At 45.5% G+C, this 24,593-nt stretch overlaps 1 protein-coding gene across 1 annotated transcript in view; it reads right to left on the bottom strand.

The window, feature by feature from the left end:
- LRIG1 (leucine rich repeats and immunoglobulin like domains 1) overlaps nt 1-24,593 on the bottom strand; it is a gene marked incomplete at its 5' end in the record, with an annotated part of 92,639 nt that overhangs the window by 54,972 nt on the left and 13,074 nt on the right. Inside the window, one exon of the mRNA XM_042053808.1 lies at nt 1,205-1,276. Within this exon, the coding sequence (XP_041909742.1) occupies nt 1,205-1,276 (72 nt within the window). The remainder of the gene's footprint in view (nt 1-1,204; nt 1,277-24,593) is intronic.

Below are 24,593 nucleotides of genomic sequence, written 5' to 3'. Positions count from 1 at the left end.
ACAGATCCTACAGGCAGTGTTCCACTGACCCACATCACTTTCTCTCTAAAGATCGTGAAGAGCTGATTTCAGAACACTGCAGTCACTTCTGATATATATTCCTCACTTAATCATGATCCCCAGCAAGTCCCTACTATTCATATAAAGCAGAGGAGCCAGGGGCAATCAGGCCAGGAGAGAGATGCTACATTAATCCCCATAGTCCAATCCAGCAGGCATCAGTAAGGGAGAATTCCACTTTTTGCCTACTTACGAATCACAGGATCTGGCCCCTCCATGAGTCCCAGAGCCAACACTTAATGAAAACAGACAGAGGACAAGAGAAAATGCTTGATAGAGCACAGTATTGTTTCTGAAAGGAAATGTTTTCTCAGTTTCCCATGAGGCATCAGTAGCTCTTCAAACAGAGCCCAAACCTCAAGTATGCCAGCGATTCACCAGGCAAACATGAGCTCATTACCTCAGCCCACCGCCTGCAATTTCAGTCACTTTCGTTTTTCAAACCCCAAAATTGGAGCTCCAGGAATCCCCGTGAAGGGTTCACAATACAGCCCCTCTCTGAGTGAAACTGCTGAGCCTTCACAGAGATCAGGAGCTTGGAAAACCTGCAGTTCCCTGAAACGGGTTTCTTTCATCAGCAAGGCGGGCCTGGCACAGCCACTCAGACCTTCACCAGCTCCTCTTTTCCCCAGCAGAGCAGAGACAGCCCTGCTGGTTTACCCTCTCCTAGCAAAGACTTCCAACAGAATTTGTTCTGGTTCCAAAAGGAGCACAAATGTCTGAGAGAGGAGGAGACACTACACCTTTGTTTCCTGGGAGATTTGGGCTAGGTTGGCATCAGGCATCACAATCCAGGCTGTTCTGCCTTGCTTCAGGGTTACACTTTCAGCAAGGAGCTTTGTGTGTATGTTCAGGTGTGCCAAACTGCTCCCTTCGAGCATTGCACAACACCAAGGGAGGCAAACTCCAATGATTTCCAGTAACAGCTCTGCTGTTTTAATTGGGATGTTGTGTTCTGCTAATTGATTGGTTTAAAGAAAGCAGCACAGGTACAATATGGAGGGAAAAAACCTCCACACCAAGTCAGACCTGCTCATCAACTTAGCTAAAGGAAGGTACTGTCTTAGGAAACGAGATACAATTTCCTCCTGGCCCAGAAGCAGCCCTGGCAAAATACAATTAAAACCTTTGAAGGAATACTTACACTTCCTGCAGGTTCGACAGCTCTGCAAAGGCAGAAGGATCAATCTCTGTCAACTTGTTGTAGCTCAGGTTTCTGTTAAAATAAAAGACAGTGAGATCAGCAAACTGCAGTCACCCTGCTCAGCAAAACAGAGTCATCCTAATTATTCTGGATTGCACTGGAGGGTTTGGGTTTTGGCTTTTTTCGAAAGAGAACTTAAACGGGAGAGAAACTTAAACGAAAGAGAACTTAAACAGCACTTTTCTGCTGAATACACTAGTGAGTTTAGTTCCCTGACAAAAATGTTATCTAGCTCTCCCCAAGCTTCTTCCTCTTTTGCATTAGATTAGTGTGGTTTTAATTTGTCTTCATATTACACAATTACATTTATTATTCTACTATTGGTTATTCACAACCACAAAACTAATCACAGATGAATAGGATATTTCCTGACAAATTAAAGTCTGAACTGAAACAATCAACAAACCTTCCACTAAATATTTTATAGCTATATTCACATGGAGTATTTTTTTATACCACTGTGTGTTACAAAGGAAATACTACATATATAGGTTTGTACACTTACTGTGTGCAACATAAAATATATTCTACATTTTCTAACAAGATTATATAATAAGTATATCACTTAACGGTGATATTTATTTAATCAGTGAATACAGCTTGCAAGCCACACAGTAGTACACACTTTGGTCCTCAACAACCCCAGCCAACGCTCTCCAACTATCCAACAGCCCAAATCTAATCTGAATCATATTCTAGCACTGATGGGTGACAAATGGGTTGTGCCATATTATCTGAAAGCAGCCTGGTGGGAGAGCAGACCTGCCTCACAGGACATCCCTGATTGGAAACACATCCAGAGCTCAACATGCTTCAGGCAGGAACACACTGCAAGGATTGCTAGGGACAGCAAACAGGCAAAATAATGCAAATTAAGTGCCAACTCCAGAAACCACAAGCAAGAGCTTTGCCACGCTGTGCTGTAGCATCATACTGTGCAACAGCAGAGTCTTCCCTCCAAGATATGCAGTCTCAGCACACCACACAGGACAGGTCGAACCTGCAGCTAGGGACTAACCAGGAGAACACAGATGAATAAAGACCAAGTGACTAATGGTGCAGAAAGTAACAAGTGCTTTAATTACTATTCTCTATGCAGTGCTGGCATGTTTCTGTTAGTGTGTAATCTAAAGAGGGAGGAGGCAAATTGATGGGTGGTAGCAGAAAAACAACCACAGTAAATTGTAAGGAAATTGTGAGGGGGACTTCTTTAATTTCACTTTGCTCCACACCCTGCTCTAGGATATTACCCTGGGTAAAAATCAACCCTCCTGCCTCCTCTGCAGGGAGGTTACACCCCTCTTACTGCACCTCTGAACACAACCCAAAAGATTCATGGCCTGATTTTAGATAAGCCCTCAAACATTGAGCTGCTTTTTCAAACCACCAAGCCAGTCTGACTAGAAAACTGGCCAATCTTCCCTGGTTTGGGTTTTTCTTTGCTTTAAAACTGTGCCCACAGAAAGCAAGCAGGTCTGGAACCCAAACAGGTAAACAGGACCTAAATCACCGAGGCACCTACGGAACTTTTACCAGTGCTCCATGACCCAAGAGCTGAGGCAAGCATAAAGAAAAGGCAGCTGCCAGAAGAGCATTGATGGAAAATGCCTCTTGAAGTGCTCACACTAACACGCTGCATTCTGTGGCAAAGCAAGGAGAAATCCAGGCTCACGGCAGCCTTACAAATACCAAGACTTGAAAGACTACAAAGCTTACCAACTCTGCATGACTAGCAGGAAGTGATAAACACCTCTTTCAAGCTAAAAAGCAGATATTGATCACCTGCCCTCTTGTAATGCATTTATGGGAAGTCCTCAAAGCATTCCCCTGCACGAGGGAATCATTTGATGGCTCTCACATCACACCATTCACCATCATTTCAGAGCAGCCAGCTCTGAAGGCAGCTCCTTACATCTTGCCCAGAATGTTCAAATTTTTGCCAATACCTGCTGTGGAAGAATGCTCTACAAATCAACAACACAGGCGGGCTCTTAACAGAGCCTAGAACTGAAGCTATACAGGAGTGTAAAACTTAACCAAGCATCTCAGTTTAAAATATGCTGTCCTGTAAGCCCCTACTGTCTTTTAAAACACTCAAGAGACCTTTAAATCAATACCAGCCTACAGCAGATATCCATTTCACTATGAACTCAAAGGCATTTATCTAAATAAAAGTCAAACTGCAGTTTAAACTCGGAGTGTGTTTGAAAGCCAAGTCCATATTATTCATAGCACAATTACGAATTAAAGTGCAATTTGCCCACAGATTATATTACTACTTTTTTTTAAAAAAAAAACCACACAGTAAGATCAGGTTGGAGCTTGTCCCTGCCTGATCTACAGTCAAAAAGAGAAAATACAACAGGTAATGTCCTACAGGCTCAGCACAATAATGCCGACACAGAAGTATGAGTGACAAACTATAAGGGGGAAATAGAGGCAGACATGACCATGCATGAATCCGTTTTCATGTATTTCTGTGCCTTCTACTGCAGCCAATCTTTACATTTTTTAAGGTAACATATTTCTCCTCAACATATTCCTCTGCAATAGGCTAAGAGGCTATTTTATGAAGCAAGAAACAAGAACATATGCACCAAAACTAATCATCCCTACACTTGCCAGAGGGACCAGATCCCTGGCTTAGCCTGTGCTCAAGTACTGAGTGACACTGACGTGAACCTCTGAAGTTCACAAGTGAAAAAACAAAGATCTTCATAAATTAAAGGATTTCACGGCCACAGTTTAATGTCACCCAAAGTGACTTTCTGATTATTGTTGCTGCCATTCAGGACATCTGAACATCCAAGTCACTGCACAAGTAGCTGGCTCTTCCGATAGCACAGACAGATTTTGCTGCTCCAGCAACATAAAGACTTTCCAATACTTGCTGCAGAAATGCAGGCGAACTCCATCTTTTTGCATGCCAAAGTCTTCAGTTCTCCCAACACTACTCACTCCAACCACCAAGTATCCTCACTAAACGGACAATACACTGTTCAAAAATCAGTGGGGAAATGAAAGCTAGAAATACAGTCAGTACAAAATAAACAGGAGACTTGAAATTACATAGATATGCCAAAAAAAAGTTTACTGAGTTTCCAACACTAGATGTATGTTAACTTATATTAAAATACCAAGAATTTCTAGCCTGAAGCATTAGCAATGAAAGGATGTGTTTCCCAGAACTCTGATCCCCTCACTAGGCAGTATTTGGCATGCCAGTCACAGCATTTAAGTGAGAGAAAGAATTAACGTGCTCCAATAGATAGATCATTGGGACTGGGAGTCAGGAAACCTCTGTCTATTCCTGGCTCTCTTAATCTCCTGCTGTGTGACCGGGTCATGTCACATCACCTCTCCAGAGCTTTTGTTTCCACAGCCACCCTTTGTCTGTCTTGTCTATTTAGACTGTAAATAAAATTGAGGTAGGTATTGTCTTGGTTTGCCCGATGCTGATGAAATGAGGCCTCAATCTTGGTTGGGCTCCAGTAATGCAAATAAATAAGGGAACTCAAAACTTGAGGTCATGGGTGCACACGATGGTCTCCCACCCCTAAGCGTGGGTCCCAAATGTCCAGCAGTGAACGAAGCACTGCAGGGGCTTTAATGTCCCCACCAGTTTGGCCTCTCTGAGCTGAGCAGACCAGCAGTGCAGGCTGACTGGAGATGCCAAGCCTAGGGGCACAGCTGTCTTATCAGTGAAAGCTGTCACATTTACTGTTCCTCTGTAGCACAGAATGCACTCCTTCTTGAGGAGCCCCTTGGGATGATGCCACACAGTCACCCAATGATCACTGAACAAATGCTTCTGCCATCAGGTTTCCAAAATGTCTTCCTCAAAGAAAGAGAGCCATCAACTCCCAACATCAAAACCCTGCCCTTTCCCAAATCAGCACTTGCCCTACCATCTGAGCTCTCTCTCATCCTGGGCATCTCTTCAAAGCCACAGTTTATAAAGCATCACCTACAGTGTTTTATGCCAGTTCCAAGAGCCCATGACTTTGGGGTGCGTTCGGCCCATTTCCTGGCACCTGCACATGAGGTTAGCTGAGCCCAAATGTGGGACTGCCCACAAACTGCCCAGTGCCCTGAGCCTGCTTCTCTGCATAGGTACATGTTTCTGTTCAATTACTCATGGAAGGATATTTTGATCCCTCCAAGGCAACTGTGAAAAGGAAACAGAATTCAATTAATAGGAATTCAGGACAAGAGCCTGGGCTGCGAGTTCAGGGACGCATCCTACGAAGGTTAGAGTTTACAGCTGGCAGAAGAGAAAGAGCAGAACCACGAACCTGAGCGACCCCTAACAGTCAGATTGGTTTTTTCGTATCAGCTTCTATTGAACAGGGAAAGGTGGTGGATGTTTTTAAACTTTATTCTGACTTCCTGGCATGAGAAGTGCTCTGCATATTATTTATCCATTACACACTTCAAGTCTTCCTTGTATTGGCTAATCCAACAATGTAGGGTTTTCCCCTCCTGTCACTAAGATGCCCATGATCAGGAACTGAGAGCCTGTTAAATCAATGTGGGAAGGGCCCTGTTCTGTCTTTTCAGCCATTCCAGTCTCTAAATAAGAAAGCAGTGTTTGCCTTCAGCTGGCATTGTGAAAGTGGCACTGTGGATCGCTGAACACTGCAGACACTGAAATGAAATTGTTAAATAACTGGTATATTCAAACTACCTCCCAAAAGAAATAATGCTGTCACAGAAGGAGTCCTCTTGCCAGTGAGGAAGGATCAGTCAGTTCTTTGACCTGTGAGAAGCCAACCTTGCCCCACTGGGCAAGGTGCAAGGTAGACCACAAATTCATGTACAAGTTTTGGCTCTGCTTTGGGACCTTGACCAGTGTAGAGAAAAGCTACCTCTGTTGAAAACAGAGGTGCCTGTCTGGCTCTCCAGACAAAGGAACAGAGACATACATGGTTCCTGGTCTCTGCTCACCACGACGACGGCTGAATTCTGTTCAGCAAGGTGAAGGTTTCCAACCCTTACGTCAAAACCATTTATCTGTCAGTGCAGAAGATTATGTCAAAAGTGTTTCGGCACCTTTTGATGACAGCCATTGGAGAAAAGGAGGATGGCTTGAAATTCTGTCACTGCCAACTGTGGCTTTCATTAAACACTTTGTCAACCGTTGTCATAACACAACTTTTCATTGCTCCTGCACAAAAGGGAGCCGAGGGCCCAGAACAATTGAGCCCTGCAGTAGAAATTCCTCTGGCTCATCTGTTGAAAGATAGCTGCCTAGTCTGCAGCTTACTGAATAGGCACCATCCTCTTCCCACATGTTTGTAGATGGCTTTACAGCGCTGGAATGGAGGCCCCATGCACACTTGAGTGGGTATGAAAAGCATGGCTGCAGCTGAATTAGCCTGGGGATGGGGGCCAGGGGAGCAAGAGAGGGAGCACACTGCCCATGCTACAAGTGTACAGCTGAGCAGGAAGAAAGCACACTCAAATGTCTCTTTTAAACAAGCTTGTGAGGTGCCAGAGAGATGGCAGAGTCCTCATTAGCAGTGACAGGTCAGCATTAATGCTGAAGCACAAAGCCATCAAAGCAACTGCATGGATTCAGGTGGTTGTATGGACTGTCAGGAAAGAAAGAAGTAGCTTTAGTCCATTTTTGATTCCTGTGCACAGGACAGGTCCAAATTCTACTCCCATGAGGCAAGAAGCAGCCAAACAGCTACTGCAGCCTCTTCTCATCAGACCTGTGCTCCAGTCCCTTCCCCATCTCCACTGCCCTTCTCTGGACATGCTCCAGGACCTCAATGTGTGTCCTGTAGTGAGGGGCCCAGAACTGAACCTAGGATTCATTGTGTGGCCTGGCCAGTGCTGAGAGCAGGAAGGTGATCACTGGCCCGGTCCTGCAGGCCACACTATTGTTGGTACAAGCCAGTGTGCCACTGGCCTCATTGGTCACCTGGGCACTCGCTAGCTCATGTTCAGACAGCTGTCAACCAGCACCTCCTGGTCCTTTTCCACCAGGCAGCTTTTCAGCCACTGTGCCCCAAGCTGAGCCCCTTGATTTCTGTTACAGGGTACTCCGAGTACAGTGTGCTGCCTACAAGTACAAAGCATCCCGCTTACAAGAGACTCCAAAATGGAGCACAGAAATGGCCCACACCAAGCATGGGAAAGAGCTACCTCCTAGAAGGTAAATACAGGGCACCAGAGAGGTGAATGTCTCAGATTGCTGCTCTAAGTGCTTTGGAGAGAAGGGGACTCTGCAGGACACAGGGAGGCCACACAGCACCCACATGGGTGAAGCTGTGCCCCACCACTGAGAGGATCTGTTAGTGGCTCAGCTGATGTGCTCACTCAGGCTTTACTTATGTCCTTGTTCAAAATAGCAGCAGCAGCAGCATCATATTGGCTTGGGTTAACAGCCTGCTCATATAAGGGGCTTTATGTGCAGGAGGGAGTCAACTTAAGGGCAGCCCTCAAGCCATAATATGAACTAATTTGACAGTGAAGACAAACTTTGAGAGGTCATCCAGACACCAAGAAAACTGCACCATGAATCACTCTCAGTCACAACCAACGATACCATCTAAAGGAAATTCCTGTAGCATGATCCCCAAAGAATTGATACCATGCCGATTCCAGAGGATGCGTGCAGCCATTAATGCAAAGAATACTAATTAAAACCACATCACTGAGAAGCATTGTGCCAGACTACAGTTTAATTTAGCATGTGGTTGGTATGGTTCAAGAAATTTGGGAATTATCTTACCTTCAAGTAACTTTCAGGGACACACTTTCAACCTTGACCCTTCCTCCTGCTCTGCCACTCTGCACTCACAACTTTGGGTGTACAGAGAGCACATATCCGGCAGAGAGGTGCCTGGTGAGCACCCACCACAGCTGGTCAGCTCACACAGGACTGTAAACGTAAATATCTCTATCATTGTGGACTGACAGACTCCAACAGGCAGCACAGGATGAGCAGCCACACTCTCAGGGCTGAGGAAGGGCAGGAGTCCTCTGCAGGAGCACTGGGTAACACTGAACTGCTGCTGGGGCTTCCACATCTCCCACAACAAGAATTTTTACAAGCTTATTTGTCTCTTTCAACAGGGCAGTGTCAGGTTATTTTAGGCCCTGTCTGGCTTACACAAATGTGTTTTGACAAAATCTAGGATCCCATTTCCTCCTATTTTAATAATCTTAGCAAAACTCAAGTTGAGTTCTTGTCTGCTTTTTTCTTTTATTTTTCTTGGAAGATCATCTCCTCCAAACACCCCTATTTTATTTCATAAGGCAGAAGGCTTAGATGTAACTTAATCTACATAATCACACATATATGCAAATACTCCACAACACATGTACAAAGCACCTGGGTAGCTCAGGTACTCATGGACCTCATGCTATGACTCTGCACCATCAGAAGAGACATGAGGATACTCATTTCACCAGAGCTTGATCCTGGCCCACTCAGCAAGAGTTTTCTCAGTATTTCAATTGCTCCATGTTCCAAAAAAAGTGAAGTGAGATTTCAATAAGTGAAGTAATTTGAAAGTCATCCAGTGGTCTCAGTGGCAGGGGTAGGACTGTGAACCCCTGTTCCTGCAGTGAGACCCCCCCAGTCCCAGCAGCACTCGTGGATGGCACATGAAGAGCCCCTCTGTTTCCTGGGGACATGTACAGCCCTCAACAGCAGCTACACAGGGACTCAAACCAACAGAGGATGGCAGGGCAAAGGAAGCACGAATGACAAGGTATCCAACAATGCTTTCTCTGCTTCTGAGAAGAGCATTAGCCACGGGCACACAGCCTAAAGCCACTGAGGCCACAAACCCTCCTGGTTAGGGTCACACGTTCCTCTGCTCCCAACAAGACAGCCCAGTCAAAGGCAGCATTGTATGCAGGGAACAGGGGATGCTGCAAGGGTTAGGGCAGGCAGGATTTAATTGCAGCAATCTTTCTCTATATTTGCCTCTTTTATTAAGCTGCACTGCCTGAAGGAGACTGATCCTCTCCAGAACACTGAGGCATCAGCTCCAAGGATTGCATCAAAGCAAAAACACATTTCAAAGGGGGCATGAGCATCTAAATAAGAATAACTGTATTTAATTTCACATAAAGCAATCTTGCTTTGCCACGTGTGACAGGTAAGCAGTTGGAAGGAAAAGCAGGATGTGGAAGGATTTTTAACCCACAAATAAAACTCCACCTGTCATCTGCCCTGACACCCATAGGGTTTGTTCTGGGTTTATTGCTTTAATTAAAGTGCTAACTACTGCCATGAGAAAGACATATCTTAAAACCAAAATCCTGCAAGTTGGTTGCTCAACTGTGTATGACCAAACTCACCTTTTTCTAATTTGATAGCAAATTTCTTTCTTGGTGATTTTGCATCCACAAAGCAAAGCACACTGTGTCTTAAACCACTGAAGCAAAAGCTGGATGGCCCAGCTCATAAACAAAATACTTACCAAATAAATTGCTCCTGCTTCCATCACTGCTGTGTTTCTTTGGTAAATCAATAAAGGCCATGACTTCTTTACTAACATTTTCAATTAAGGTTCCCCACTGTGTATTCAACATATTAAACCAATTTATTGAGGATTAACTATATAATTTACTATACATACCTACCTTAGAACTGCTCAGCCTCCATTAACAATAACAGGCTACACTGATAAATCAGCATTAAGTGCTATTTACAGTTTCAAAAATGGCTCCTTTTGCAAAGCAAATATTTTCATCTGAAAGTTGTGCAATTCTTCACAAGTACTCACAGCAGATAAACCATGTTAAACCTTTGGCTTTTTCAGATGTTTGGGAAGACCCACAGCAGCATGTTTGACTGCTGGCAATCGAACCCTCCCACCACATGACTTTGCAAAATCCAGCTGTGGTTTACAAGTTGAGCGCAGAGAGGAGAGAGATAACTCAGAAATTCCTCAAACACTGTTCAAAAGTTTCCATGATTTTAGAAAACTTCCAAGGTCAATCATTCAGTAATACTGAATAATCCGTATTTCAAGTTTTCTCCTAGAACACAGAATTGTAATGTGCTCTGCTGTCTTTGGGGATTCAAGTGGTTTCAATCCCATCTGCAAGTGTTTCTGGTAAGCTCAGAGACCTTAACAGCCTAAATGATATTTTTCCACTGCTCCAACACCACTGTTCATCAGAAATAATAATTTAATTAATGCACAACCCAGCACAACATTCTTGCTGCCACTATCCAGCAGCACCTCATATGCAGTACTGCATTCCAGGATGGGGGATCACCAAGCCCTGAGGAAGAAATTTCAGCACACAGCTGGAATCACCCCTTTGCAGAGCCCACCATGAGTGAGACTTGGCACAGCCCTGCCCAGTCAATCATTAATGGTGGGGAGAGGGCACACAACCCTCTCCCACTGTGTTTGCTCAGCGCTTCACTTGCTCGTGGCTCTTATTAATAGTTAATCAGGAAGGCCTGATCTCCCCCAAAAAACTTGCTTGCTTATTTGTGCACTGGTTAAAACTAGTCAAGCAAAGAGTTGGGGGAAAAGTCTTTAAAAAACAGCGTGCAGATTTTTCCCGCACTCCAGGCTTGCTCCGGCTTCTCCTGCACTTGATGCTGCTTTTCACCCACACAAAGGGGCTGCACCACCTCCTGCTCTCACACAGTGATGGTACCGAAGTGTTTCTAGAAGCCTTTCCCAGAAAGAACCACTGCTGTACTGGTCTCCACCTGGCTGGCCACAATACACGGCTGTTTCACTGGTGACTGCTCCTCCCCAAGCACCCAGTGCATCTGCTGTGCTGTCATCCAGGAAAACTCTCAGCAGATAACACAGACCTGAAGCTCTGCCTCGTTAGATGTGCTGCTAAGTTTAAGGGGCCAAGGGACCAGAGCCAGCACAGCCCACCCAGCTGGACCTGCCAGGACAGAGGCAGTGGTCATCTCTCCTGCCTCTGCTCCTCTCTTCCCACCTGGTAGCCGTGACTCTGGCCTCACAGAACACCCAGACAACTCTGCAGCTTTTCATGGTGCAAATAAAGCCCTCTCTGATCCCAGCAGCAGTCCGAGTGGAATTACTGCACTGGACTCCTTGCTATGCCCACCATAAACTCACTCAGTTTGAAATCTACTGGAACAAGGACATTCCTGGCACTTTCCAATACCATGGGCTGAAACTGAGAGGTTGGCCAAATCCAAACATCTTGTGTGTGGAAAGGAATGCTGTATATAACCTCAAACCATCTCAAGGACTAGTACCCATGGGCTGGCTATGGCTGGCAGCGCTGCGTGCTGCAGGGCCAGCTCTAATTCCCCAGAGGTGTGAGGAACACATGGCAGACAGCTCTCCATTTCCAGTTTAAAAATAGTTCTTCTCTGTAATAAAGAACAGCACTTTAAGGGCAAAACCTGAAGATTTTAAGCTAAAAAAACCCCTAAGCTGACCACCCTGGCTGGAGGTGTGTGGTTTACACAAGCACCCACCCCCTTTCCTTTCGAGTAATCAATGGCCAATCATAATGCACTTCCACTCCAAGCACTTTTGTACTGCCAACAAAGCCCCAAGCAATTTAATGGATTTCTAACCCCAAATTGGAAGCTGTACTACATCCAACTGATTCAATTTGTTCAGCCTTAGAGGAAGCCCCGGGAACAAAATGCTAGAAATAAAACCACATACACTGATAAAATTACAGAAATAGATACACCAAGAAGCAAATGTTCTTTCCCTTTTATCTGACCTCCAACTTGGTTTACTTGACCTTCAAGATAGAAAGGCTGCCTTTAAAACAAGCCATTTCCACCTAGATCAAGAGTAATGAGAGTGTGCATGAGTAACTGTGTGTGCATGTGAGTGTGTGTGAGCGTGAGTGTGCTCTATAGAAAGTACTTTCCTACCTCGATGTTAACATCAGAGTCAGCTGTCAGGACAAGCATTCAGACTTTTTGGCGTAACTCCTGTATTGGTTTTTGCCACTGGGACAGCAACAATGTCAAAGCAGATGGAGCTGAACCCCAAGTCTGTGCCCAGAGAATGCAACAAAGTCATTGAGAGAACAATTAAACCTACTGCTGCTTTACATGCCAGCCTTCACATTCCTTATATACAGCAGAATCTCACATGGGTACATTCACGCTTAAATAACTTGCACATGTACATGACTTTCACCATGTGCATTTACAGACACAAAGGCAGTTTAAACACAAACATGTATCCATGCATGTATGCATGAGGCATTACAATTACAGTGATGTACACAGCTAGAAAAGCTTTATCAGGGGAATTTGGGACAGCTGTACAACTTACGACTAAGCTGTGAAGAGTGCTGGTAAAAAAAATCTTTATTGCGCTCTGCCCCAGCATATAATGTCACATCTTTTACAGAAGCACTATTTTAAAAATCTTTGAGAGCTTTACAGTTTTTATTGGTGCTGTTTTTCAGCTCCTTCCACTTACAAAGCCAGATTTCTGTATTAGTGCAACTCAGATTGCAGAAAGCCTCAGAAGGAAAAAAAGTTATAGGCAATTAAATTTTAGAAAGTTCTTCAAATGAGCTTTCCTTTTTCAAGTCCAGTATCTCATAACTTTGCAGAACTAAAAGTCAGTCCTTGTTGCCAGTAGCTGCAGATTTTGCTCTTCAGGTCTCTTAACCTTTCAGGAGCCCTGGGCAAACAGGGCTCCAGGCAGAGCCAAGGGGAAGCAGCTGCTCATTTGCTCCTGCTCCCCACCTCTGTGTTGGGGGCACTGGAGCTGAGCTCAAACCCTGCATTAGCATCAGTCAGGCACCAAAGCTGAGCACACAATTCTCTTTCAGATCAGAAAGGTATTTTTTCATCTACTTCAAAGGGCTATGATGTACTTTGCTGGATGGATGCCTTGATTTATTATTCAATGAACTCCCTCAGATTTGCACAGTTTCTCAGCTAAAAGCATCACAGCTAATTCAAAGGGAATGTAGATGTTTACGGTTCAGTCCAAGAACAAACTTTCCCTTCTACAGGTTTTTATCCTTTCCATGTTGCAGAGGGATGGGGAGGGGAACACGTCCCTATTCTTTTGCTATGGGAAACAATTAAGAACCCACTCACTCTCTTGCAAAATTGCTGGATTCAGAAGGTACTTGATAAACTAATTTCTTCTTTTAACTATTATTACTGGAATCATACTGCTCCAGTTGGCATTTCAGATAAGATTTTTTGCATAACTTATCTTCATTTCTGCTCAGCAGAGGATGTATATGTGTCACAGGAGCTCCAGTCCCAGCTCCAAGGACAGGGAACCCCTTCATCCAAATGGATGCTGCAGTCCAGCAACAAATTCTGCAGGAAGATGTTAAAAGGCAGGCAGGTCCTTCCCTCTTGCTTTGAGCCCATCTCACCTGGGCATAATCCAAAATAGATGCCATCTTAAACTTACCTAATGGCCTCTAAAAGTATTTTTTAGAAGTCTAATAATGAAACTCCATGTGGGTGGCCACCTGGCTGCCCTGAAAATAGAAAGCTAATGCTTGCAATTTTGCCAGTAACAGAAATACCCTTTCCCTCTTCCAAGTGGTCCTTGCAAGCCCAGGCACCGTGCCAGGGGCTCACCATTCACTACACGACCTGCAGTTCTCACAGGGCTCCTTGGCTTCCCACCAACTCCTGCTCCAAAATATGATTATTTGGGAAACATGAATGCAGAAGGTGCTTACAAGGTTTGTTATTGCACAGTGAGGGACACAGGTGCACTCACTGCTTGGAAAATTCAAACCACGTCCTTTTGAGAGTAGACAGATTAATCTCTATGAAGAGAATAATAAGAAATGTCACCATTTCAAGGAAATCAGAGAAAGAATAGTTAGGGCTTGTGGAAAGCACTGCTGCTCTAAGCACACACAGCAATGGGAAAAAAGTGCAGCAATTGACATGCAAAGATGAAGAAATCCTGAGATGAACCATGATGGAGAAGCCAAAGCACCCCACAAGAGGGGACATGGGAGAGGTTAAAGCGGACAAGCCCAAGGAGACCAGAGGGTGACAGCACCTCACCTGGCTGAAAAACCACAGGAAAGGAACTCCTGTGCAAGTCATCACCACATCTGTGCAGCCATGAAGAGCAAATAGCTGCAGCAAACTGCCAAGCTGTGACCTGCCTGAAGGGGAAAACCTTCCTCAGTGCTTCCCAAAACTGGGCACTGCCAGGAGCAGGACCCTGGGTCAGACGGGCAGTGTGGGAGCACATGCTGTGCACACTCCCTGTTCCCGGCTGGGCCAGACTTCAGCAATGCCACATTAAAAAACACATTTTCCTCAATTTGTCACAGCAAGTGAGGTATGAAATAAAAAATCTTTCCAGATCTTCCAAACCCTCCAAGTCTTTGCAAACCAATCAAAACTGTGTAAAAATAAATTGCAGTGCATTTTATAGGGGAAAATAAACTCTACTGCAACTGGAAACACATAATCTTGCTTTTCTCTAACAAAACCTACAGGAAATGGCTCTGCAAAAGTTAACTAAGTGATACTGAACTTTCTCCAGGGTGTTGTATAGGAAATAACTGCAAAAATGACTGCCCAATTTAACCTTTTGTCCAGACTGCACTACAGAGCCACACCACAGAGGTATCTGGCTGATGTTAACAATCCTCTGGTGTATTCTCTAGAACTGCAGCAGAGAAAGCAGGTTATCTCACACATACTCACCCTTGCCACAGCACAAAGCCCAGGCAGCCAACTGCTGATAGAGAACAGAGTTTTACAGTTTTCCTCTTCTGTGGCCAGCAATTGGTTTTTATTTTGTTTTTTAAAGATGTGGTGCAAAAAGCAGAGCAGATGCCTGCGTGCCCTGCATTCAGACCTGTGCCAGGCTGGCAATGCTGACATACCAAAGGTGACCCATCCCCCTCTACATCTGCCAGACCATCCATCCAGTTGTTAGAGATCTCATAATATGATACTGGAGTATTTCTGAGTGAAACCTCTTTTAGCATCCATCACCAACACTCACTGAGCTTCTCTCCCTTTACTCACCACCTCCACCACCCCAGGAGGGGCTGCAGCAAACACCAGGGAAGGATCTTTTGCGCCCAAGGCATTTCAGGAAGGGCACATCTGCCAAGAAACCTGGTGTCAGTATTAGCCTGGAGCTCTGCAATCACGCAATTCCACAACCTGAGCCAAGCTGCCCTCCATCCTTTCTCCTCCACCATCCACATGCTCCAGAGTAGAAAAGGTGCTGCTGCAAATACAGGAAACAAGGTTTTCAGCCTTCATTTCTTTTAGCTGAAAAGGAAGAACTTCGGCTTTATACATACATATATACATATACATACACAGCTATATACACACACACCCCTACTGAATCCCCAACATCTAATTCAGTCTTCACTTTCCATGAAATACACTGTATTGGGGAAGAAAAAAAAATCTAAGAAGAAACCAAGGCTTTTCCATACCCCCACAAAGCTGGGGTCCTGTGTAATTGCTTTAACCGGGACAGAGCTTCAAGAGCTACAGAATTCTGCTTGATCACATTAGCCAGCAGGAAACCATTTCATTCTCTTTTTTCAGCAAATTTGACACCACCACCAAAGTTGCTCCAAGACATATAAAAAAACCACACCCATAGGGAAGAGAGCCAAAAAATCAGTCTAGAGCAAGGGAGGCTCACAGTAAAATGCCCCCCATGGAATGACACTGAATTCAATATACTGAAACAGCCACTGGGAGGGAGGCCAATACACAGGAATATTGCAATCAGCCTTGGGAATTAGCTCTAGTAGGTTGTTTCTTTTCCTGCAGCCCCATGCTTACGTCAAGTCACATGAATACAATTACATAAACTGTACCTTTTCCATGAACACCTTCACTGGGATAAAGGTTCTCATTTTGCTCCACATAAAACACACCCTCCACAGGTTTATAAGCTTTAATTGCTTCTACCATTAAACCCATAAAAGGTGCCCAAATAAGTCTATTTAATGGTTACACATTAACCATCATACACCTCCAGGCTTGTGTAATCCACCTATTTGCTAAAGCAAGAAACTGCTCCTAGGCAAACTTTTGAAAAATGTTGCTGCTGCTGAAAATGTTCCATTTCTGTTTACTAATAACTTTGTAAATTGAAAACTCCTACCCATATCTGAAGTTTTCTGCTTAGTTCTTGTAGGGAAAAAGCAAGCTGGTTTTCAGCACACAGAACCAAACATCTCTCTTGTGGCTGAGTCTGGATGCTGGTCCATAAGGCGACACAAGAGCAGTACAAATCCAGGCTGGGAAGGACTTGGGTGAAGAGAAACACATGTGTGTGTGTGTGTGTGCGCCCGCAGAGACAGAGCTCCTCTGAACCCGAGGAGAACAAGTCCCTAGGAAACATCATAAGCCTGGACAGCCAGGAGCGGGGAAGCTGTTCACATGAGCAGCACCAACAGGAAGCATTAGCAAGGGGTTCTAGGACAGCAAACACCCAAAACACTTATTGGCAATTAAGGTCTTTCCCCCAGTGAATTCACCCATCTACCTTCACTTGCTACTGGGTACAGACACACTGCAGGGTGTCTGCAGCTCCTGTGGGCAACAGCAGTACGTGGGACAGCACCAAATAAATACAGCCTTACCACAACAGCCCCTGAACGAGCCACTGCAGAAAATCTCTGCAAGGCTACCTGAAAAAGCTCTCTTGCAACACTCCACACCCCATGGACGAGGAGGGCTGACAGCGTTTCAATTCACTGCCCTGACTAAGGGGACATCAATCACCTGGTGCAGCCCAGCTGCTCTCGTTATGGCACTAAACGTTACCTTGGGCACTGACAGATGTCCTCGTGTGCCATCACCCACCTCACACACACATGCAGTTGACAGCAGGGACACGAGGCCAAGCCCAGCACCCCCTGCCTCCTGTGGGATTGGGAGAGGGTGAGCAAGACTGAGCCAAGCAGCCTGAGTGTGATTAAGTGTTGATCAAATCCAACTATTTCATAAAGTTTCTGGTATGCCCAGCCAGCTTCAACAGTCTCTGGACTTTGCTGTGAAATCCCTAGGATACTTACGATAAGCTGGCAAATGGCTCCTTAGATGCCTTTTTTTTCCCCCTCCTCTTTAATAAGTAAAATGCACACTGAAATCCAGAGATGCACTCTGACATCCCAGTGCAGCTTCCTTCTCCAAGCACTCCCTGAGCACTCTCAGCACGGGCACCAGAGCCCCACACTCTTTGACTTGGATCCCTATGAGAAGGGATGATTCTATGGGCAGGACCCTGAGCAACCTGGTCTAGTGGGTGGCATCCCTGCACAGGCCAAAATGACTGGAACTAGATGGGTTTTAAGGCCCCTTCCAACCCAAGCCTTTCTGTCATTTCAATGATTCCATGACTGTGGAGATAGATAACATCACTTTTTCCCTAAGCAGGTCCCCCTGCCCCCACATCCCCTCTCCCACACCAGCCTCCCAGCCCATCTGCAGACCCACTTCCAGGGGGGCAGACAGACAGGGGCACTTCGCACCTCCCCACCATAAACCTGTCCAAAGCAATTATCCAGCCCCGCTCCAGCTGGGAACACACTGCTGCCTCATTTATAGCACCAGAGCTGCAAGGGCAGCAGGCAGCTGGCCCCAGCTATGCAGGGAGAGAAGCTGAAAGTCTCCAACAGCAGAGGAAATGCAAACACAGGGGGCTCACACTAACTGCCCCCCTGCCTGTACCCATCTTAAAAATTAATCCCAATCGTAAAAGCTGGAGGGCAGCCTGTATTTCAGGCCAAATAATAAGGGGAGGCCTTTATAAATAAGGAATCATTTACTATTCAGAGGGAGGGGAAATTATAAAGGTTATTTAAATTAAAAACAAACCACACAAACAAATAAACCTCACTGTCTTTCCCCCCCAGCCCCACGCTGGCTGCCTGCTCCACACATGTTATCTGCAAACCGCAGGGAAAACCGTTCCCTGCTCCGTCCGTGCTGTTTCACAATCTGCTCGCTCTGAACCTTACACCACGTCGGGAATTAAACAAACATTTCCTCCTTCTTCGGGATTTCCCCCTGCCCCATCCAGAGCTCAGCTCCAAAGTCCAGCTGAGCAGCAGGCACGGGATTGAGGTGGAACTGTCAGCTCGGAGAGGTCAGCACACTCCCCACCACCTCCAACAGCCCCTCAAAAGCATCCAAGGGGTAGCTGCTGGTGGTGACAGAGCACACAGATGCCCTTGCATTGGGAAAAGCGGGAGGAAAGCTGGGGTGGGCATGTGTCCATTGGAGCCTTCCACAAAAAAACGCCCAGAAAACAGGAGAGGGGTTCTGTGAAACCCTGAGCATCCATCCCACTGCTCCACTAACGGAGAGTAAATGCACCAAGGCCACCAAATCCCCATTCCTCATTTTTTCATGATCAGTGGGGGGAACTTGTTTGTAGCCATGCTCACAGAGGAAACAAGGCCATGGATGTCTGTCCTCTTCCCAAATAAGTCTAAAACTGGGACAAGACCAGAGGGCTGGGAAGAGTAAGTGAGCTCCTGCCAGGCTGCAGAACCAAGGGCAGGCAAGGGAGGGAGATCAGCCAAGGGGCAGCACAAAACCTTTGCCCTTGGATGGCCTGGGCCCATCACTGAGGAAAACAGGAGCCCCCCACACTCCTAAAATACACCACAGACAGCCAAGGTGGGAAGGGAGGGCAATAATAAAATACAATCCAGAGATAACAGGAACACACTGCAGAAGTCAATTAAAATCTTAGTCAGCCCTGGAGACACAAATCCTCAGGAAACCAGACTTCTTGTGCCCATTTCCATGCACGTTACTGAGATTACAAGTAACTGCAGCAGAAAAATTCCATGAGAAGTCTTCTCATAATCTGTCCATGTTACCAAACAGGTTTATGTTACAAATTTGGGGTTTATCTTCCTTGGAAAACTCTGGTCATAGCAGGGAACCAGCAAACCGAGAGCATGATTTAAACCGAGAGCATGATTTAAACCGATTTAAATTGGTTGGTTGAATTTTTGTGCGGTTGCTGCTATTTAATGGCAATGCCTCATTAAAATGTGGGATAAAGGAAGCTTTTGTTAATGACCTGCTCTTTCCCTCCTCATGTACCTTCCCCTCAGGGTTTGAGATCACATATAAAACACATCCCCAAGCTCCTCAAGGGATTTCCTTTTTTTTTTTTTTTTCCAGCAAAGCTAAGGCTGACAAGACTTGACATTCCTGAAATGTTTAAATGGGGGAAGAGAGAGAAACAACATTTTTTCAAACCCACTTTATGCATCAGAGACAACCAAAAATTGGCCCAGGGCCAAAAAAAACCCAAAAAAAATCAAAAATATTTGCGAGATCATCTTAAATACTCCCAATGTTCCTGATGGAAAAGTCCCCAGCTGCACAGCGGACCCAAGGCCCCATGCTGAATACTGCGCATTCCTGGAGGGAGCTGCGGAGCAGGCAGTCAGAATCGACAAACCACCACACAGAGCTGCCAGTCTGTCCCCGAGCACTCCATGGGGACAATGCCACCACCGGCATCGCCCACAGCAGCGCTCAGGCTCTGCAGGGACCAGCCTCCCCCTCCAAGCAGGTGGGGAGCCCTAAAAAAAACCCAAAACCCACATCCCAGGGACTTGGTAATGAGCTTGGGATTAGGAAACCAGACTAATGAAGAGGCAAGAGCCAAGATATCCAATTTCTGCCAAATACCAGGAAAAGCACACTGCAATCAGTAGCCATTATATTAATTAATTCATACACCAGCCTATTTTGTAGCTTTTTCCAGGCTGGGATTTCACTTTCCTGATGCTGTGGGACAGAACTGGGCAAGGGAAAGGGCGCAGATGGAGCACTATGGCTTGCAATAAAACCACTAAAGGTGATACAAACCAGATGTGGATGGTAACCCCATGTGTTCCGAGAGGTGTTACAGCTCCATACGTCAGACACAGCATGTCAAACACTCCAGAGCAAGCACCCACAGCGCCAAAACACACTCAGGAGTGGGGAGCATTCCAAGGGGTGCAGAATGGGTTAACAGGAACCCACCGAGCTCCACTGGCCAATTATCCTTCCTCAGTTTACTAGCACAGAAATTTGGGCACCAAAGAGGACCACAGTGTTCCACTTGTGCAGTAAACTTCTTTCACCAACATCACTTCACACTTTCTAGAGTGCAAAGTTCGTGCTGATATTGTTGGCTTTCCTGCTCCCTGCTTCTTGGCACCATCCCTCCTTCTTGGCTGTCCATTAATATGCAATCAGTACATTAAAGGCTTTGTTCCACAGGCCCAGCCAGGCTGCAACAGCCTTTTCCAGCAAGTGCTGTCTTGTGCAGGACAGACATGCAAATACGTTTCAGTGCTCCCAAACAGTCAAATTAAAACCCCAAGCCCTATATTCCCACCAACTGGGTTTTACAGAACAAGGAATTACCACCATCAGTGCCAAGAGTGTCCAAAGAAAACCTGGAAACTATACTGAATTTGCACCCATTATGCTTTACTCCTCTATGCACTGAAGTTTTGCACCATTTACAGACTGACTGATCCGAGGTTCATGGCAAAGGCTGCCTGAACACACTGGCAGTGAGAAAGTTTCCACCACTTGTATTTGAATGATGAATCGGTGGGATGCTGCAAACAGTCTCCCAGAAAATACCACCTGTTTTTTCAGCTATCCTCTCTAATCTTCCAGATCTGAGCAGGAAGCAGGATAGCCCTGCCTCATTTACCATCACTGTGGTTGCATGGAAAACCATGTCACCATATATCAAAGTAATTCCTGCTCTTTTGGGAGCATTTTTTGAACGGTTCTGCTCCCCACATGCCTCGCTCCTACGAGCTCCTTCACCCAGCAGCATTCATTTCAACCAGGAAACCAGTGCAGCTCAAGTTCCCCTGTAGTTCTCTACAAAAACAACCCATCAGCTGCTGGCTAACAAGCTCCTCAATTAAACACCTTGTATTTCCTTCACAGACTCCTCTTCTCCTGCCCCTGGGCTTGACTGTTTCAGCCTCTGGTCCAGCCCATCCCCTCCTGGCCCACCCAGCATCACCTCCTGCCCTGCTGTCCAAACAGGCACAGAAAACTTACCCCAGCCTCCCATTATATATTATTAAATCCTGTCTTACTTTTCTTCCCTAGGAGACTAAACACAGGCTCTTAGTTCAATATAAAACTAAGTACATGCTCAAGACAGATCAAACACAGTTTAATTGCAAGGAGTACCAGAAAAAGCACTCTGGCCATTTTAAGCCACACTAATAAGTTTTCGTCCCAGTTTTTCAAGAGTTGCTTATTATGGAGATGAGCCCAACTGGAAAATCAAAATCAAGAATCCCTGAACTCTGAAGGAAGGTTTATCTGAGCTTGGGGCCATATCTGCACTGAATGCAGCACAGCCAAATAACATTTTTCCATTAGTTTTTATCACTATTGCTTTGTGTTCTCCCCCATGAGCACAAGGTCCCATCAGAATTTCTCCAGACGGCCCCCAGTCCCATAAATTGTTAGAAATCTGGACTTACATCAGTGGGATTACAGGAGAACAGACAAATGTGCGCATGCTGGATGGAAAGGGGACATCACAGTGCTTTCAAACTGGAGAGTATTTTTCATTTATAAATAAGTTTACATTTTTTGGATCCAGGGGCGGACAACCCGCTCAGTCTGTACTGAGACCAAAGAAATATCATGTGTGAGCACTAACCACAGTGTAGCAAAGATAATAAACAACAGACAGGCAGCCATATGCAGTGAGCCTGGTGGTTTTGGTAGGGGAGGCAAATTAAAAGAAAGAGAAACACCAAATCCAGCAACCTAATCACAGCTAAAGGACCTACTAAATTCCAGAGGGACTCTTTTGTCCAAATTTGGCTGCAGGAGTAACCTCTAGCAGGGACCCAGCCCCCTATAGCCCACTGTACTAATGCTCTTAGGTCTCAGAGCAGGTCTCAGACCTGACACAAAGGAAGGCCAAGCGCAGGTACCTGCAAGCAAGGAGGGACAAAGTGATGTCCAGGTGGCCATACCAGGCAGGGGCAGAGCACAACACGGAGTGGCACACAAGTCCTGGGGCAATGCTCTGGGTTAATGTGCACAAGCACAGTTCAAATTCTGCCCCAAAACAGACCTGGTGCACTCTTCTAAATTTATATAGGAAACAACTACAAGAAACAGGAACTTAAAACACACTGTGCACCTTGCAAACAGGTACCATGTTTGCAAATATAACCTTACGGGGTATGAGAACAACAGCCTGTACTCAGCACCCGGCAAGCGAGGGCTGCTACGGGCAAAGGTTTGCTGGGCTCCTTTGGAAGCCTCCAGCCTCCTGGACTTCACCATGAGAACTGACTGAGCTGGACTGCAAACCTCCTACAGCAGCCTCTGCTTTCTCAGCAAATAAAGCTGAAATGAGTGCCGACATCTGTATTATCCATGCTTTTACAAATATTTTTGATATTACGTTAAACAATATCCTTATACCCCACAGAAGAGATGAGTCTTAAAAGGAAGTGGGACAACTCTGCTTGCCAAGCTGAGAAACCTGGACTTGGAGCATCTCTGTTGAAATCAGCCTGCCAAGACCAATTTGATGTGTTTTATTACTGCAAGGAATTCCACAAATATGCTGGCAACTTTTGAGCGTCAGTGCGGGTTCCTAGGTAGGAAAAAACCGCCTTAAAAATACACATTTTCTGGATTTTGCAAACATTTACCAGATGTAAACTCATGGGCAATTCATCTGCCATGACAAGTGTGTAGACATCAAATCTAGCAGAAGAGGCTGAGCACCCACCTCTGTCGTGAGTGAAAGTCAACAGCCAGATATGCCTGGCTGAACAAAGGTTTGTTTTCAATTATATTTCAAATTCTTCTAACAATAACTGTGTGGCGTCTGGCACCAACACATCTGAGCCTTTGAAGTGGTTCTTGACTTCAACCGGAAAAAGGGGGAGAGCAAAAAAGGGAATCAATCAGCAATTTCAGTCTGACTCAAACCTCTTCTCTGAAGAGAAAATGTTAATACCACAATCCCCCAGCACCATGAATGTGCTCACAAAAACAAGGAAACTAAAAAAAAAAAAAAAAAAACCTATACTTGGGACAAAACAGCAATGGGTCTGCTCTGGGGTTTCACCTTTAGAAAAGGTAAAAAGATACACAAGGTTATGAGATACACGAGTCAGTGGTCCCAGACACAGGAGTCTTCCTGCCTCCCAGCACCTCCTTGCAGCTGCTTTGGGTGTTGTGACACTCCACATCCCCTTTCTGGTCACTCATGGTCATGCCTCTAATAAAGAGCTCATGGCAAGAGACATCCATCCAATGCATAAACCCAATGTTTGGAGCATCCATGAGAGACCAGGACAGCAACATGGGTTCTGCAGAGCACAGACTGTGGGGTGCTGGTGGCCACCCAGCCGAATCACCTCTAGATGTGCAGAGAAGAACATTCCCAGGAACCTTAAGCAGGTTTGCAGTACCTGCAGGTACAGGAGTTGCCACACACCCTTATTCCCCTTTCTTTTAAGTATCTAAACTCCTTTTCAGATTTAAATGACACTAAGATCACTGGGGAAGTCAGTGCAAGAACAGGGGAAGCCTCAGTTTTAAAATCTGTATCTTTTTTATCTGGTTTATTCAAATAAGCACAGCTGTAATTTAAGAACAACAAGGTGGCAGAGCACAGCAGCTCTCAAGACTGGGAATGGTGGTTTTGGTCAGAATTATGTTAATTTAAAGAGGGATAAAAATGCCTTATTCGTTTTTCCTAAGCCATGCCCAAGTCCTACCAACTCTTTCTTAGGTCAGGCAGTTTCTGGAAACATTTTCTGGCTTAAAACATTTGCAGAATTTCAAGAATTTGCTCCACAAATCTTGAGGCTGCTTTGTTCAGGAATGCTGACATGTGGGCAAAGGGAAACCAAAACTTTCCTTGAATGCTGGAAAAAACTTTAAACCCTGCCCAAGATGAAAAATGCAACTGTCAAAATGCTGAAGGAAGTGTGGGTTTTCTGTTGCATTTCAAGTATTACCCTGAACCCGTTTCTTCCAGGAGGGGAGCGTGGCTGTGCCAGGACAGCCTGCGTGCCTAGCAAGGCTGATGGCCTCCATGCGCTCCCCTCAAAGCAGGGCTGGAGTTAGGAATGAATAAATAAAACAGTCTTCCAGATCAAGTTTTCTTGGCCTTTACAGAGATGATCATGCTGTGAAAGAGCTCTGGGCAGAGAGTCTCTTCTCCCAGACAGGATCCATCCACATCCCAATGCCCCCCCATCCACAAGCACCAGGGGACAAGCCACACTTGGTCATTTGCTTGCATGGCTCCTGGGACAATACTTGACTTTTCCTCTGGAAATACCCATTGCATTCCATGAAACTGAGAAA

The sequence above is a fragment of the Corvus kubaryi genome, unplaced genomic scaffold (assembly GCF_017639235.1).
Source record: "Corvus kubaryi isolate FWS band 111438036 unplaced genomic scaffold, C.kubaryi_AGA036_p1.0 136, whole genome shotgun sequence".
Classification (NCBI taxonomy): Eukaryota; Metazoa; Chordata; class Aves; order Passeriformes; family Corvidae; genus Corvus; species Corvus kubaryi.
This window is presented reverse-complemented; position numbering and strand designations above follow the sequence as displayed.